This window comes from Neltuma alba, unplaced genomic scaffold (genome assembly GCF_004799145.2).
Source record: "Neltuma alba isolate B1F8T4 unplaced genomic scaffold, ASM479914v2 tig00006796_pilon, whole genome shotgun sequence".
In the NCBI taxonomy this organism is placed as follows: Eukaryota; Viridiplantae; Streptophyta; class Magnoliopsida; order Fabales; family Fabaceae; genus Neltuma; species Neltuma alba.
The window spans coordinates 1-16,910 of NW_021634585.1; the positions used below are offsets into that span (position 1 = coordinate 1).

The 16,910-nt window shown below is 34.3% G+C and overlaps 2 protein-coding genes across 2 annotated transcripts; both read right to left on the minus strand.

The window, feature by feature from the left end:
* Positions 1-8,451: 8,451 nt before the first annotated feature.
* On the minus strand, positions 8,452-8,953 carry LOC114751188 (uncharacterized). The gene has a single exon (XM_028939850.1). The coding sequence runs from the start codon at positions 8,894-8,896 to the stop codon at positions 8,489-8,491; it is 408 nt and encodes a 135-aa protein (XP_028795683.1). The 5' UTR covers positions 8,897-8,953; the 3' UTR covers positions 8,452-8,488.
* A 6,838-nt stretch (positions 8,954-15,791) lies between these two features.
* On the minus strand, positions 15,792-16,514 carry LOC114751190 (transcriptional regulator SUPERMAN-like). Its single transcript, XM_028939851.1, has one exon. The coding sequence runs from the start codon at positions 16,512-16,514 to the stop codon at positions 15,792-15,794; it is 723 nt and encodes a 240-aa protein (XP_028795684.1).
* Between the last annotated feature and the right edge of the window lie 396 nt (positions 16,515-16,910).

The window sequence follows — 16,910 nt, forward strand, 5'->3', positions numbered from 1 at the left end:
TCCTACATTCCTTGCACCTGCCCGCTGTTTGCTCGGTAAACCAAGACACCCTTGTTTGCACAAGTCACACAAAAAAAAAAATATATATATATAGGCCCACATTTTTTATAAAACCAAACCCAATATCTTTAATAACTATCTTCCCCATCTCATTCTTAAAACCTCATTACCTTTTTTTTAAAATTGAGAACGCTCAATTCTTACTAATAAAAGTAATTACTAGTTGAAACATCTCATTAAATGTTGGACACCACCATTAAAAAGCAGTGCAAATATTTAATACATTAACCACAAATAACCAATTTAAATGTTTTTTCAATCAACTTTGAGGAGTGAAAATTGAAGCAGTAAGTTAGCTAATCGTTTGATTTTTAATATAAAATTGAATAATTAATTTATGGATATTAAAAGAATTAGTTAAATTAATTAATTATAAAAAATGTTTATTGCTTTTCTTAAAATGCTCCATTTAATCATTATTTATATTGGAACTACATCTTAATAGAAATCCCCTTATTATTTATATTTAATAGAAATATTTTGGAAAAAATTATATAATTTTAAAATATAAAATGAATGAAGCTATTATATTTAAAACTAAATAAATTTTCCAATTAACTGTCACATCCAGAGGCAAAGCAGAGAAAGCAAATGTTATCACTTATCAGAAATGAGAGGGAGGGAAGGAAGGCTGATGCATGTACGTGAAAGAGACGCAAAGACATGGGTCGGGGGAACAGAAATGCGATGTATCATTGGTGGTGTGAAGTTGGGTCTCATCACTGTATGCCGTAGACCCTACCCTCTATCTATCTATATATATGTGTGTATTTTTTTTTTTATTACTCCATCCGGTGTCCCAGGAAAATAGGCGTCTTTCAGCCGTGACAACGTCCCCAGACTAATCCGGATTCGGGGGCTTGCAAGGATCCATACGGACGGTACCTCCTGACTCCTTAGAGTGCTGCGTTCCCACGTCTCGAACCCGAGATCCGTGATTAAACTAGGACGACTCCAGCCAGTCGACCTAACCGGGGGGTTTGTGTGTGTGTATTTATATATATTAATTGGTGATTGAGGGCATTGGTGGCGACGCACATGAAGTCCATCCATGCTCACATGCCCATACACCAACACCACGCGTGTCACCTCTCCTCACACCCGTCTCTCCTGTTCTCCGCTATTTTTTAAGAAAACATATATTCTTTCTTTTTCAAATCATTTCAATTTTACAAGGCCAAAAAAATCATTTCAATATTAAATATAAGATTTAGTTAGTTGAATCATAGAATTAAAAAAACTTAATAAATTAATTATTATCATCATGTAAAAATCATGTCTTATTTTTCTTAAAGTATTGTTTCTTAATGAAGTATTAAATATGCAAGAGAAAAAGAGGGTGAAAAAATTATGAAATTAATGCGGTCAAAAGAAAGTAGATTAAAATTGGGAAAATAGTAATCAGGTCCCACTTAGGGGAATTAATACAAAAGAAGTCTCTTAGAATTGTGAAATTATTTTGAAGTTTCAATGGACCTTATTACAATAAATTTTATTTGTTTAATAATTAAATTGCCCTTATTATTTTTTAAGTTTGTATTGATAACTGAAAGAGTAGTCATTGACAACTTAAAGTATAAGGATTGACAACTATCAGTACCAACTATCGCGGCAGGTATTGATGATAATACCTGCCCCGATAATTGTCAATCCTTGTCAATACCTGCCGCGATAGTTGGTACTGATAGTTGTCAATGACTGTTCTTTCAGTTGTCAATACAAACTTAAAAAAAAAAATACTAAGGGTAATTTGATAATTAAAAAAAAAAATTATTGCGATAAGGTCTCTTAAAACTTCAGAATAATCTCATGATTTTAAGGGATGTTTTTGTATTTAATTTCTTTGGATGAGAACTAATTGCAATTTTCCCTTAAAATTACATATTTAATGCCAAAGATTATATCTATAAATCAGGTCTTTGCGTTTAAAATTGAAGGAATCAAGCTACTTTGCTAAAAGGATAATTCTACACTTCTACATTTTTAATCAGCAGGAGTAAAGGCTGCAGATGAGAGCGCGTGTTTCTAAAAATTATAAGAAGGACAAATTGGAGAATTTCTTTTAGATAATGTTAATTATTTAATTATATCTTTTTTATTTCCAATAAAATAGACATTGAGTGACTTATCACTTATATACCAGGTGAAATGGAGTAATATACATTAAATACTACCAACAATAAGTTGGTACTCCTCCTGTTTTAAATATAAGACATATTTTGTAGTGTAAAAATTACACTACAAAATAGGTCTTATATTTAGGACTAGAGGGAGTATTTAACTAGCAACTTCTTTTTGTTTTTTTTTTGGGAAAATTAATTTGAAAGTCCTTGTAGTTTACTTTCATTTTGAATCAGGTCCTTCTATTTCTTTTTCTTTTTATTGGATCCTTATATTTTTTACAGTTACATCTGTTGGTCCTTGAGGGTTAAATCTGTTAAATAAACACTAACACCGTTAATAATTCCCGTTGGGCACCTCTGAAATATCACTCTCTCCCCCCCTCCCCCATAAACCCAAGTTCCTGCAAACTCTACTCTCTCATGCCCTCATCCCTAAGACCGTCTCTTTCCCCACCATTCTCTTAGCCTATAAATGACTTGCCATTCCTTTCCAGCTCTCCATAACACCTTTCCTTGCCTCAGTCACGAAGTCACCGCGATCCTCTTCAACCATCCTCACGGTCACGTTTCCTTCACCATCCAACTCGACCCCTGTCAGACAATTATGTAACAGAATAACATGAAAGAAAACGATAGTCTAGAAACTTGGAAGAGCTTAGAGTGAGGAATACACTTAGAGAATGATGAAAAAAAGAGGCACCTTTGAGCTCAATATATGTAGACATAAAAAGTAGCACGGGATATGATTTCAAGTCAATATATATCATCCTTATTTGTAGAATTACATACTACTATATATACAGATACATGAAGAGAAATCAAAGTGTTAGTAGGAGCATGTATTATATATAGCATGGTCGCATTGAGGAAGCAATTGAAACAACTATATATGCAGAGGCTATATGAATGAAAAATGAAGGATGGCCTCCCCTGTTTTAGTACTCAAAAACAGAGGCATTTTCCATATCTTATTAAAATGTTGTTTGTAGCGTATGGAATTTTGTTGTAGACTAGTTTTAGGTGACTCATATTATTCATTATCATTCTTTGTTTGTAGAAGCATCCCAACAACCATTAACGCCGGCGACATGGTGACACCGTTATCACCATCCACTGCAGCGGTGTTTCTTTCTTTTAAACCAGCTAAGAAGTGGGTCAAAATTCTCTCCATACAAGTTACTTTGTAGATTGTTTCCTTAAGGTATGAATAGCTCAGCATGAGAAGATCAACTTGTGTGGCTTCTTTAAGCTGCAGTCCTATCTTCTCTAATGCATTTCTGCCCGATTTGAAAAATCCAATATGTTGGCCATTTGCAGTAATCCAAAAAGATACCTAGTTGTTGTGGAGGACCCAAGGCTCTTCTGTAGGGGCAGATTGGAGAGTATAAACTCTAGCAGCTTTTTTTGTTCAGCCTCTACAGCTACAGACCAGGACGATGATGATGACGACATTAGCGACCTTCGACTTGGAAATAAAGCACTTGGAACGTAATTCTTTGCATAATACATGAAGCGGCTCTCTATGTATCTGGGGTGACATGAGCGAATGAGAGACGAGAGCTTGCTTAGATATGGTGTTATGGCGGAAGGAGATGTTTCAGACATTGCTAACAGGAAGTTATTAACGGTGTTGATATTTATTTGACAGATTTAACTATTAGGGACTAACGGACTTAACGGTAAAAACTTAAAGGATCTGATAAAAAGAAAAAAAAAATATAAGGATCTGATTTAAAATTGAACAAAACTATAAGGATCTACAAATGAATTTTCCCTTTTTTTTGGCACCATTCTAGCTTTTATTGATAGTGCGTAAATGACTAGATTAATAAATAATAACTACTCACAATCCTTTAATTATTTTAATCGAAAATGAACCTGCTTTTTTTTACTATTAATATTTAATAATTTGTATTTGTTGGGTTTATTGGGGGCCTATATTATAGTATGTAGCTCCTACATTTCGGATGTAGTATGGGGGAGCAGGATTGCCATTTTGGAAAAGGGTGATGAAGCACTGGAAATGACTGTCCAAAAAAAGAAAAATTTTGCTATATTAGGAAATTTGGTTACATCATCTTCCCAAAGCTGCATGAACCTCATAAAGATGACTTAGTGGGAATAAGAATCATCATTCAATTTCACGATATATCACTTAACACCCCTCTGTAATGTACTATCTACACTCCACATTCTCTTTTAAGTGCATCTACGTCTTTACCTCCAACCAAAACCAGGACAGAGAAATCTCCATTATTTTTGTTGTCCATTTTTCTTCACTTGATAAAAAAGATAATATAATTAATTAATATTATCTCTTATCCTAATTATAAAACCTCATTTATAAATTATAAACAAGATCTTATAATTAATAACGGAAATAATAGCAGTTTTCTTTTTTAACAGGAACGCACAATTTATTGATGTCCAGGAAAAGTTATCGCAAAATTGGATTTCAGCCCAAAAACATGCTGATATGCGTGGATCTATTAAGCCTTAACTTGGGCCAATTTGAAGTTGACCAGTGTATTTAAAAACACTGGCCTTTTTATTCGAGGACGTTCCCGTTTTCCATGGAAATTATTGGTTTTAATTCTGGCACTAATTTTAATTTTCAAATAGTCGACGAACAACTTTTTTATGCAGCAAACAAACGATTAAGTTTTGATAGAAGAAACAAAAATAGATTCCGACAATTGTTTGCCAAAGGAATCACATTCACACCATAACGCATATCGAAGAAATTAAAAAAGAATTAAATTCTTGGAGAGAAGGAACTCATTGACATGATCAAGAAGGATGACCAATTTTCTGTTTTTCGGTTCATAATTTAAACATATTAAATCTTAATTTGAAATTCAGCAGATCAGCCAAAAATGTAACTTTCAAAATTGAAATTAAAAATGAATTTTAGAAATTGACTACCAACGTATAATGGAAAGCCAATGTCATAATAACATTATTTCTGGGAATATATGTAAATCGTGGAACTTCTTTATTCAGCGTCGAGGAATTTAAGACGAAACGTATAAACATGTTTGTTCTGCGCAATGAACACGTATTCTTATACTACCTCCGGTCCTAATTATAAGAGTCAGTTGCCTAATTTGAGAAGATTAAGGAAGTAAGTTGAGTTAGTTATTTGTCCTAAATAGGTATTGTTTTTCCTAAAATATCCTTGCTAATCAAGTATATTAACTAGAATTATAATTATTAGAAAGATTATTTTGAAAAAAATTGAGTAAATATGAGAGACAAAGTGAATTGGGTCTTATATTTAGGACTAAAATAAAAATCAAACAGGATCTTATATTAAGGACCAGAGGTAGTAATTTCTATATCGCTGACAATCTGGCCTTTGAAACCGGAAGTTTGCTTGGGACTTTTTTGGGTAAATTTAGAATATGGTCCTTTTTTTAAAAAAAAAAAATGTTTACTCACGTAAATTCCTTTTGATAAAATAAAAGGTCTGGCCAGCTAATATTTTGATTCAATTAATAATGTAATTGTTTTATCCATTGTTAATTTTGCACGGGATAAAACTTTTCCAACGTCATTTAGGAATACTACAGCCTGCTGGCTCCATTTGTTGTGTTCTAATATAGTTAGTGCGATATTAGCTGTTCATTGTAATAGCTGTTGCATTTGATTTCAATTAATTAATTAAAATACACTTGTATGTGTTGAAATTACTTAGACGTATGTGATGAAAATAATATTGAAAAAAAAAGAATTAAGTATCACACCAATAAAAAAAATATTGTTTGGTAATAATACTCACTTAAAAATTGTACATTCAGCATATTATAACATAGAGGTAATTAGTGTATTTTACGCATGATAACAATTTTGTTTTACGCATTATACGTAATTTTTAATTGTTATATCACTAGGGATCACTAATGACATCCAAATCTATTTCTTTTTGAGCACTAACTACAAATTTATGTAATTATCCTCACTCATCATAGTTTTAGTATCTATCGAAGAAAAAGTTACATTGGTTGAATTATTTTCCTAGGTTAGGCCTCTTGAAGAGCATATAACCAAATAGGCCCTTTTCTATTTATGGCTCCATAAATAGCCGAGGGTGTGTGTGTAGATATATATAGCATATCGCAGTTTTTGCCCATCACGTTACTCAAAGCTAGTTGATTAATTGCTACCATCAATGAAGGCATTAATCATGTATTAAGGAGCTATATATATACACGCAAATGGGCTATTAGGATTTAGGAATTAGAGTAAACCTATTGGCATTCTACACGAGATCAAATCGTACTCGTAGCTCTTAGCGTGGAAATCTCTGTTTTTTCTTTTCTGCGGCCAAACTGAAAATTACTATTGAATTATTTTCCAGGGTGAACCTGACTTGGGGCTATAATATTCAAAGTCTTTGTTCGTTAACCAGGACTGCTCATTTAGTCATCATGTTTAATTTGAACCTTTACATCTATTCACATGAAGAAAAATCATATTTGGAGGCTTCTAGGTTCCCTTGGAAAGAAAATGAGATTTACAGTACTACTTCCGATCTTAAATATAAGAACTAGTTGCCTAATTTAGGTAGATTAAGAAAATAAGTTAAATTAGTTATTTGTAATATATATGTGTTGTCTTTCTTAAAATATCTCTACTAATTAAATTTATTGGCTAGAATTACTATTATTAGAAAGACTATCTTGAAAAAAAATGGACAAATATAAGAGACAAAGTGAATTAGGACTTTATATCTAAGACTAAAATAAAATTCAAATAGGTTCTTATATTAAGGTTAAGGACGGAGGCAGTAAATAATTAAGATTCAGAAATATCCTGATCATCGGAATAAAAATAAGAATACAAATACAAGACTTCCTCGTCGATTTTGTACCAAATAAAGAGCTGCCATATGCGGCATTATCACAGGATAAATGGTAGTGCTGTTTAATCAATTGAATGTACAATCAATATTTTCTACTCTAGTCGGTAATTAATTACTCCCTTTGTTTCATTATATTCGTATCGTTTAAGTTTTTCTGCACATATATTAAGAAATACAATATAATATGAAATAAACCTTTTCTTCCTAAAAGGACAATTGTAATGAAATAGAAGTGGTAACTTAATTCATTTAATTCGTGAGTTACAAAAGGAAAGGCGACCACTCTATTTTTCCTAAACTTCCCACTATATATACTGGAATTATAACTTTGTAGTAATTACTTGGGCTAAAAGCCAATTTTCAATAAAAAACTTAAATCATCATTATTTCATTGCGTATGCATATACTTACGGCAAGAAGAGAGTGTGTACTGAGTTGGTGGATTAGTTCAACTTTTCACATACTCACTTATGGAAAATAAAATGAAAACGAGCTCTAACAAATAATAATCACATGCTAAACAATAGGATTAATCAGATATCCGACAGCCACGTACTCCATGGTATATCTTAATCTTGTTGTTTTAACTTTTGAGTGAATAAATTAATGTTATTCAGAAGGGTGCATAGCATACTCAATATCTTTTCCACGGCGTACATACGGGCTATGATTTTCTGTACTATTGCTTGCCATTTTTATGAAATTTTCATAAATGGCAAAACTTCTAAGGTGAAGCACTTAGTAAAGTATCTTAAAAATAAAAACAAAAAAGAGAATTTTATACATAGCATGCTGGTCTAGTCAATGACAGCCGTAGCATGTGCAACATGATTCATATACTCAATTACGAGATTTGACAAAGCAAAACATATGCGTCATCATTACTACTGCAGATCGATGGAAGAAAATTTGAATCAAAAGCATTCTCTCGCGAGAAAAAGTATGAACATATGATTTTAACTGAATGCAGTAGTCATAAGACTTTTGATCATCTAAAGTCAAGAAAGGATCATTAATATAGTGTGCATATTAAATAAGAATCTCACTAAAGGGAAAGAAGTAAATCTGGGTTTTTAGTGTTCCAGGCCAAAGGCTTGCACAAACACGAAAACTAAGCTGGTAGCTATATATATAATACTAAATTATTACATCATGATAACCAGTAAATGGTACGTGCCTAATCAATCAGTTCTAATTAATTCTTAATTCACCATTTTGGGCCTAAACAGCCTAAAGTTTCTGCTTCTTTACGTACGTGTCTTCAATTCAGATCATAGGCGTAGACAATAGCCCTCTTGGCTCATATATATACGCATGAATTCCAAGGGTTCCTCCGATGATAATAATTTATATCCCAAATTCCACGGAATCTGACCTTGTTAATATCTTCTGTACAATACATCATAATCTGTATCTAATATATACCTTAAAAAAGCTAGCTTCAATAGGGATGATGGCCAAGTCTGAGCTCTAAGTCCACTTCGCCGTCTTTCTGATTACTTTCCACATGACTTGGACCAATCTGGAGGCTCAAATTGGCCCCTAGAAGCTCTGGGTTCACATCCACAGACTGACGATGGGACCTCGGATTAAGATACTCAAAGGGGAAGGCATATGGTGCAGGAGAAGGGTCTCCAGGGTTTGTTGCAGAAGATGGCTGGAAATACATGTTATAGTTTCCCTGAACCTCGAAAATGGAGTAAAACTTTGAGGATTGTTGGCCTGAAGATATTTCTGAAAGAAAAGGGGAGGCTGATGCAAAGGACTCCTCATTGGAAAATCTGTTTGAAAGAGAAGAATTAGGAGTACTTTGTTTGGCTTTGGCTCTGTCTTTTCTATGAATATTCATGTGACCCCCTAACGCCTGAGCGTTGGTGAAGCCCCTTCTGCAAAATGTGCACTCGTAAGATCGTCTGATCCCTCCTGAATCTGCATCTTCCAGCTGATCAGTCTCTTCGCTCGAATTCTCTGAACTATTCATGGCAACAGAGAAGCCCTTTGTTCTTCTTTCTGTTTCTTTTTTGCTGAGATCCCTTGATGATTATGAGGGATAATGAAGTCTGAGGGAAGGAGAGATGTGGAAGGGAAATAGGGCTTTATAGCTATAGAGAACAACGTTAAGAGAGAAAAGGTGAGAGATGGAGACAAGTAGAAACCATCGACTTTGTCATTGTGGCATATATTAGTGGATTTCTACGTTTTGTCTTTTTGCTCTTAGGTTTTTTCATTTAGCCGGCTCTATAATTGGTCCAACCCTTGGGTAGTTTTAATTACTTAGCTTGCTCCTTCTCTTTCTCTCTCTTCCATTTAATTTGGTGGCAATTTCTGCTTATGTTACTATCACGCCAAGGTTTTCAAGACGACGTGGTCTTTTTTAGTTTATTTCTTAAATTAGTTTCTGGCATTTCTTCTCCAATCCCCACTTCAATCTGACTAATTCTTGCGGGCACTACGCTTATATTTATTGCTATTAATCATATATAATTTGAAGACACGGTTCATTGATCAGAAACGCTTTCACACTTCAATATCTTGTTTATGTGCTTGAGTATTAACTTACTCTCTGTCATTATGCTATTATTGGACACATATTCTTCTGTCACTCTGATTCTCTTTTCCTGATTTCTCCTTAGTAATAAAGAAAATTAAAAAGCAGTGAGGCTTTATAAGCACACTATCTATAGCTATAATGATCTCATACACGTTGTAATTCTACTTGGCAAGCTAATAAGAGATGTGCCCAAAAATATACTTGTTCAGCCTTTACAATGTGAAAGTGAAGCAAAGTTTGTTTCACATATATAGTAAAAAAAGAAGTGGGAATCAGCAACTATGGGCAGAAAAGAGAGAAGGCAGTGTGAACACATGAACAACTCTTTCTAGCTACATGCATCAAAACGCGTTGAACTGTTGAAGCATTTCTATATCCCTAAACAATTTTCCTTTTTTTTTTTTTTAAGAATCACTCGTCACATGTATATACATTCTGAAATCAAGTTTTATTCTTGAAATGATTTTACTGATGCCATCAACTGGCTTTCTAGCCCTACTTGGAAAGGAAGAGACATGTGAAGTGTTATCCTCAAATCAACTAGTAGAGTAATAGCTAGGTAACTAGGGTTTGCTCTAAATAAACCGATGACAATTAAACCAAAAAGAAACAGATAAATCTCAAATATATATACAAGTGCCACAATCTCATTCATCTCAAGTGACTAGCTCCAACTAAATAGCTGACTGTACTGTGTAATCATATTAGTGATATGAATGGAGGGAGAGAAGAGGGGAGCAGTTCAAAAGGAATAATTTTGATGGCAACCATTTTGGTTATTTTAAAGAGAAATCTCCACCATACCAAATGTCTCTTTGTGTAGTGGTTAACTACTTAGCTGGTTCCTTTTGGATTTGCATGCGGCCAGAATGAAGCATTTCTTTCGTTCTTCTGCTGCCATCTCTCTCTCTCTCTCTCTTAATATTTTTTTCTTTTATTTCTTGACGGCTTGTCTCCAATGATATCAGTGCTTACTCAATAAACCACACAGCCATATCTAGCTACATTTGTAATTCGAAGATAAGGTTACAGAAATATCGTGTTTTTTTAAATTCCAAAATTTTGTAACACGCACACGCACACACACACACACACTTGCCATTATGTGTAAAATATTTAGATAATATAGTTGAGGATGATCTCTTCTTTATTTCTCTAGTAAATCTCATCAATTAGTTATTATTCTTACAGATCATGAACAAAGTTGTTTACCTCAAGATTCATGCAAAATACAGAATTAACTTTTTAATTATTTACGCAGAACAGTACTATTAATAACCTATATACACGTATATAGTTCTTTATTCCTTTCATCTTTCTTCATGTATTTTATTGAGCTCCTTCTAACATTTTTTTTATACTGTCAATATTGTTTCTACACACGTCAACATGATGGAAATGTTAGAAAAATATGCATGATTTTTTTCAAAAAAAATAATATACTTTGCTTAATACTGGTATCCGCCGAGAAATATTTGAAAAATAGTTTAATATTTAAATTCAATGAAAATAATCCTCATTGGACAACTGGAGGAAAAAAGGCTGTCACTGACAATAACATGAGTGGTATGCTAATACTTGTTAGCATCTTTTTAATTAACTTAATCCGCCATTACAACATATATATAATTGAAGATTTTCTATTCTCTTGTTTTACCTAACCCCAAACATGGCATGCTCGTATTTCCCAACAATCGTCACAATTACTTCTAATTAAGTGGTTACCAACTTATGATTGGCCAATCATTTTACGTCGCGCCCACACACAATATTTAATTTAACATGAGAATAATTAAGTAATTACCGTTATCGATATGATTAAAAAATTTATATGCAATTTTTATATTCTTTTATGTAATAAATTTCAAATTAAATATAATGACTATATCCATATAATTCTGAAAGCTCAACATTTTTATAAAAAAATAACACGACATTATTTATTCAAAATTAATAGAAGTAAAGAAGTTCCGTTCAGATTTTTGAACGACATAATTAGGAGATAATCTTTATACAATAAGTTAAATAATCTGGATATTGGTTTGGGAGAAAGGCATGGTTGGAGATACAGGGTCTCAAATGGCATGACGTTTGGCCTATTAATTTTAATATGAAGGGAGGGACATAAAGAGGAATGTCTCTCATTGCTTAACAATTGCATGGACTCTAATGAACTCTTTTTCTTTTTCTTTTTTGTTGGGTCAAAATCTCTAATTAACAATTGCTAGGAAAATACAAATATGTAATTTGTTATTTACTGTTTTTTTTTTCGGTTGGACAAAAAAGAAGCATATCCCCTTATTGAAAATAACCGTGCTGGAGACATTTCTACGCATACACACACATATAAAGACATACAATGATCACATCATGGGTATCCTGATATAAAGGGCTTGTTTGGATTGACTTATAAGTAGCTTTTCAAACGTGATTTACGGAATACGAGGTAAGTATGTGAGGAGAGTTTTGTCTCGACTTACGTGAACTTGCTTAAAAGCCCGTTTTGAACGGAGCTCCAAACAAGCCCAAAATCCGGGAAGGCCGCGTTAGATGTCACCTTGGATTTTTGTACACAGGCCAGTTATATATTCAGCCCATAATGAGCCCAAAAAGGTTGAGTCTCCGGACATTTGTTACAGGCCTCACAAATAGTCTTTTTTTTGTGATACAAATGGTCATTTTATATAATGGGCCTGTCTACAAAATGAAAGAGAAGCATTTATGCACCATTAATTTTTTGAGCAAAATGTATATTCATTATTTTTAAAGCACTTGAAGTAGATAAATTATCAAGTTATCAATATAAATGCGGAAGACGTGATTAGTTGGGTTGTTTAGGTAAAGTATAGTTTTAATTGGAATTAAGTAAGTAGGAGGGGGGAGTAAATGATAGTTGTAAAATGTAAGTAAGATGTGAAAGGAATAAATGATTGAGAGGAAAAGAAGTAGGGTGCTTTATGCCATGCCCCTATACGTTGTATTATTCCACATTTATAAAAATATAGAAAAACCGCCGTCTATTTAACTATAATATCCTTGATCAGCTAAATAACTGCATCAATCCTGTTAATTAATTTGTAAAATTTAAGAAAAGTATACTAGTATTAATTATTTATTTAAAATTAATTAAATAAATATATATTATATTTAGAAGCAAATAAAAAGGTTCAAATGTGTCTATGTGCCAGGCAGTCCAGTTTATGAATAAATGTAATAAGTATCCTATGTTTCACTGAAAAGAACCTCTGCAGCCCTACTCTCTGCCTTTTGTCTTCCATTTTCCCTCACTCTCTTATTTTCTTCTCCACGTGAGGGCTCTTCCTCTTCTTTCTCTGCAACTCTCAAGTTTCAACCGTTTGAGGCTCCACATTTGAATGGGTTGAACATATATTTTGAGTGATTTCATCCAAAAAAAAAAAACCAACACAATATTTATCTTCTTAATTTACAAAGAAACTGAATTAATTGCAGGGACCGCCAAGTTATATCTATCTGATACTCATAGTCTCCATTTGACATTTTATAGCTATCTGATCAATCATGACACGTCTCACTTATAGTCTCACTTAGATTCAACACACACTGTGCCTTGTGTATATGGCTAAATTAAATAGTGTGGAGTGTGAAAGAGGGATCTGATTGACGACCTTGATCATCATTCACCAGTTCGCCCATTCGTAGGCCGCAACCCTACACAGTGAATCGATTCTAGCATACCAGCCTTGCATTTATATTTATGATCAATACTTTGATGATACTACGTACGCAGGACTTCTTGTTGTTGTTTTTATTTTCCGGTTCGTTTGTTCATATTTTGTCCTAAAGAAAAGGATATAGCAGACAATGTAAAAGATACACAAAGGTGGGGTCTCGTCTTGTGGCTTCCCATCCTTATCTATGATATATATCGCACACATTGAATACTCAAGTTAAGTATCTAAAGTTAAGTCTCCTTTCTCTGTATAACCAAGTGAGTTACTCTCTCTGCTCTTCCATTGAATATTCTCTCAAGTTTCGATTGATAAGGGCACTTCGTTCTCTTGCTCAGCTTTTTCTTTGGTTATTATTATTGCATTCCTGTTCCTTTTACCAAAACAAAGTTACTTTCGAACACACCCCCCCCCCCGGGGAAAAAAAAGTGTTATTGACAAAACAACAGGTCTTCAATTGATTATGCTAGCATTTCTGCGAAAACAAAAATGAAAAAAGGTTTTCATTTTTATATTTTGGACATGCAGGGTGAGTTTGTAAGGATGGTAGTTTCCTATACCTAGCTATAGTCGTGATTAAATGCCAAACCGGGAAATAGTTTGGGGTGTCTCAGTTCTGTGTAATGCTTTGAACTGACCAATACGTATCATTCCATTTAAGGAAAGGCCATCATACCCATTTGACGCCCAGACATTGTCGGGAACATGCAAGCCATCGGATTTTGGGAAAAAGCTTTCGCCCCAAGACCCCACTGGCCGAATCATTTTTATAGAAATTGATAGGCCAAACCATTTCAACTCATACATGAATGATAGAGATTGCTTACGTTCTATCGTCACTTTTTTCTTTTTTCTGTTTCATTTTTCTTAAAGCATATTTCGTCTTCTTCCTATCAGTAATCATCAAAACTGGGGTACTAAAGTTATGCTACATTTTTCAAAAAGTGACATTTCTCTTTGGCTATCGGCCGGTGAGATGTTCAGAAGAGATCGAAATCATACTACCGCTCACACACACACACACACCCTACTGCTTTTTGCTTCTATCTGTCTTTTCTTTTCTTTTATTTAGAAAACTATGATTGTTTTGAATATACACACTTTTTTCTTTTTCTTCTTTCCGAGAAGAAGTTTGTTCTCTCTAGTGGGTTCTCACTTCTCAGCAAGACAGCAATATGCAGCTTAAGATGGTTTGTAAACCCAATTACAAAAAGCCACATATGAAGCAGGTATTATGCATATGTGCCTGTGAGAAAGGTGTCAGGATCTTGAATCAGCAAAAGCAAATAGATGTTATCATTGGTAAATTTCTTGATTGTTCTAAATTACCCAAATCGTTTTCCAAGCGCCCAATATGGTGAATAAGGTAGTCAAACAAATGGAAAACTGGGTTAACTTTGAAATGAAGTAGATCCGTGTTAGGCCGTATGCTTGTACAGTGATCATAATGAGGTTTGTGTTGGAACTTGGATCAATAATATTATGCACTCATGTCAGAGTAACTGAAATAATGAATTACATAAATTCACTGTAAAGCGGGTCACATCTGTAAATTGCACGGCTGAATTTTCAATATCTGATTGACGTCAGTTATCCACGACAAAAGGTACTTAAAACTTCTATTAGCGAGCAGTGACTTGCAGCAATTTCTCTGAGATGCAGCGGCTGATCTCATTCAGTTGGTGGTGGAAATGTTGATAAAAAAGAAAAATAATTGAGAGTACAGCACAGGGACCTATGAGAACTAGTGTTACAAACAGAAGATTGAAAATCGTAGATTTTGAAAAGATATCATGCCTAAACTCAATACTTGAATAATGTTCAGAACTGAAATCTATTTGCTCGAGAGGTTCAGCCGTATAATGATTAAAATCCTGTGGTGATTAAAATTGAGACGAAAGGTTAGTGCTTATAACCTTGTTTCTGATGCGATTAGGCTACTTACACGTAATCAAGGGCAGTTCTCTTGTCAAATAATATGATACGTACTTTCAGTTTAATATTTGTAACCAACCATGAACTATATATCGAGCACATACACATTGCCAGAAAACCAAGTAACCTAGCTAGAGATAGATACGAACAATCACAACTAGCTAGTCGAAGGCAAGTGCAGGTACAGTTCATACACAGGCACCCGACAAGCTGGCGGGGGAGGAGGGATAAGGGTAGTCTAATAAGGTAAAATGAAAATACCTCTCTATATATATAGGAAGAAATTCAGTAAAGGCAGTCAAGTACAACAAATTGAACTTGATAAGATGGTAGCTTCTCATGCTTTACCAAGTAATGGAACCGAGAGATTTCATCTCTGTATATGGTCTCTCGTTAAACGATAAAGATGGTAAAGATAAATAGATTTCATTATGCACAACACTGCTCCATAGATAACTTCTATCTAACTCTTCGAATCGTTAGTTAACATAGTGAACTATCTATATATAAAAGCGCTACTTCTTCACATAATGCAAGGAATATAAAATCTAGGAGTAAGTGCCCAATCGAAGCTCCAGATCTAAATCATCCTTGGAATCGCTAAGCAAGCCTATATGCAAGTCCAACCTAATGATCTCAGCCTTTTTTACCACTTTGCAACCATCTTCTTTGGCGAATGGGTCGTCACAGTCTCCAAACCCCAATAAAGAATCTGCATTCTTCACGTTTGTAGATTCTGAGGCCTTCGTGCTTGAGGGGTTCAACATTATACCGTCCACAACCCGATTTTTGAGATCATAAGAAGGAGATGTAGATGCAAGGGGAGGAGAAGACGGAGAAAGTATAGGAGAAAACAAGGAAGGTAAGGTGGTAGCAGAGAATGAATTTTTGAGCATTGTAGAAGAAGAAGAAGATGGTAACGAGGACATAGTTGGGGTTGAAAAGCCAGGACCAGAGGTAGGGTTAAGATTTAGGTTGAGCATGGGGGAGGGACTGTCATGAGATGGAGTAGGGGGTGACTGCCTGAGCCTGGCTCTGTCCCTCCTATGTACATTCATGTGGCCACCAAGGGCTTGAGCAGATCTGAATTCCCTCTTGCAGAAGCTACAAGTGTATGATCGTGGAGGCCACGAGAATCCATTTATATAATCATCCCCTCCACAGCTGATCTGAGATTTGCAGTCCCAGTATTCTTTCATCATTTGTTTCTTGTTGCTGTTGGTGGTGAAAGTGCCATCTTTAACGCTGGTGTTCAAACTCTTTCTCTCCATCTTCTATCCCCTTTTGATTTCTCAGTCAGATCACCTACAGCAATAGTTTGAACAAAAACTGGAAACTGTCAAACTCAAATCATATATAGACTTAAAAAAATTAGTTCAAACTGAGATAAGGGCTCATATCATATATCATATCTCTCAAAAGTTGCGACTTGTGAGTTGTGACCACCAAGCTAGCTAGAGGGGGGGAGGTTAATATAAGGCTTAGTACTTACCTGAGAAGAAGACTGATGGTGGTGGATGAATGAGCAGCCTGAGGGTAATAGTAACTGGTATAAGTAGAGTTTTGGAAAAAGAGCATCAACTTTACAAGCCAAAGGCCGGGAATCACACTGGTTACTAAATTTGGAAACTCATACTGCCAGGGTTACACTTTTATGCCATAATTTT

Bases quoted from the DNA above. Each gene is read 5' to 3' on its own strand.
- LOC114751188 (XM_028939850.1), bottom strand. From the start codon at position 8,896: ATGAATATTCATAGAAAAGACAGAGCCAAAGCCAAACAAAGTACTCCT.
- LOC114751190 (XM_028939851.1), bottom strand. From the start codon at position 16,514: ATGGAGAGAAAGAGTTTGAACACCAGCGTTAAAGATGGCACTTTCACC.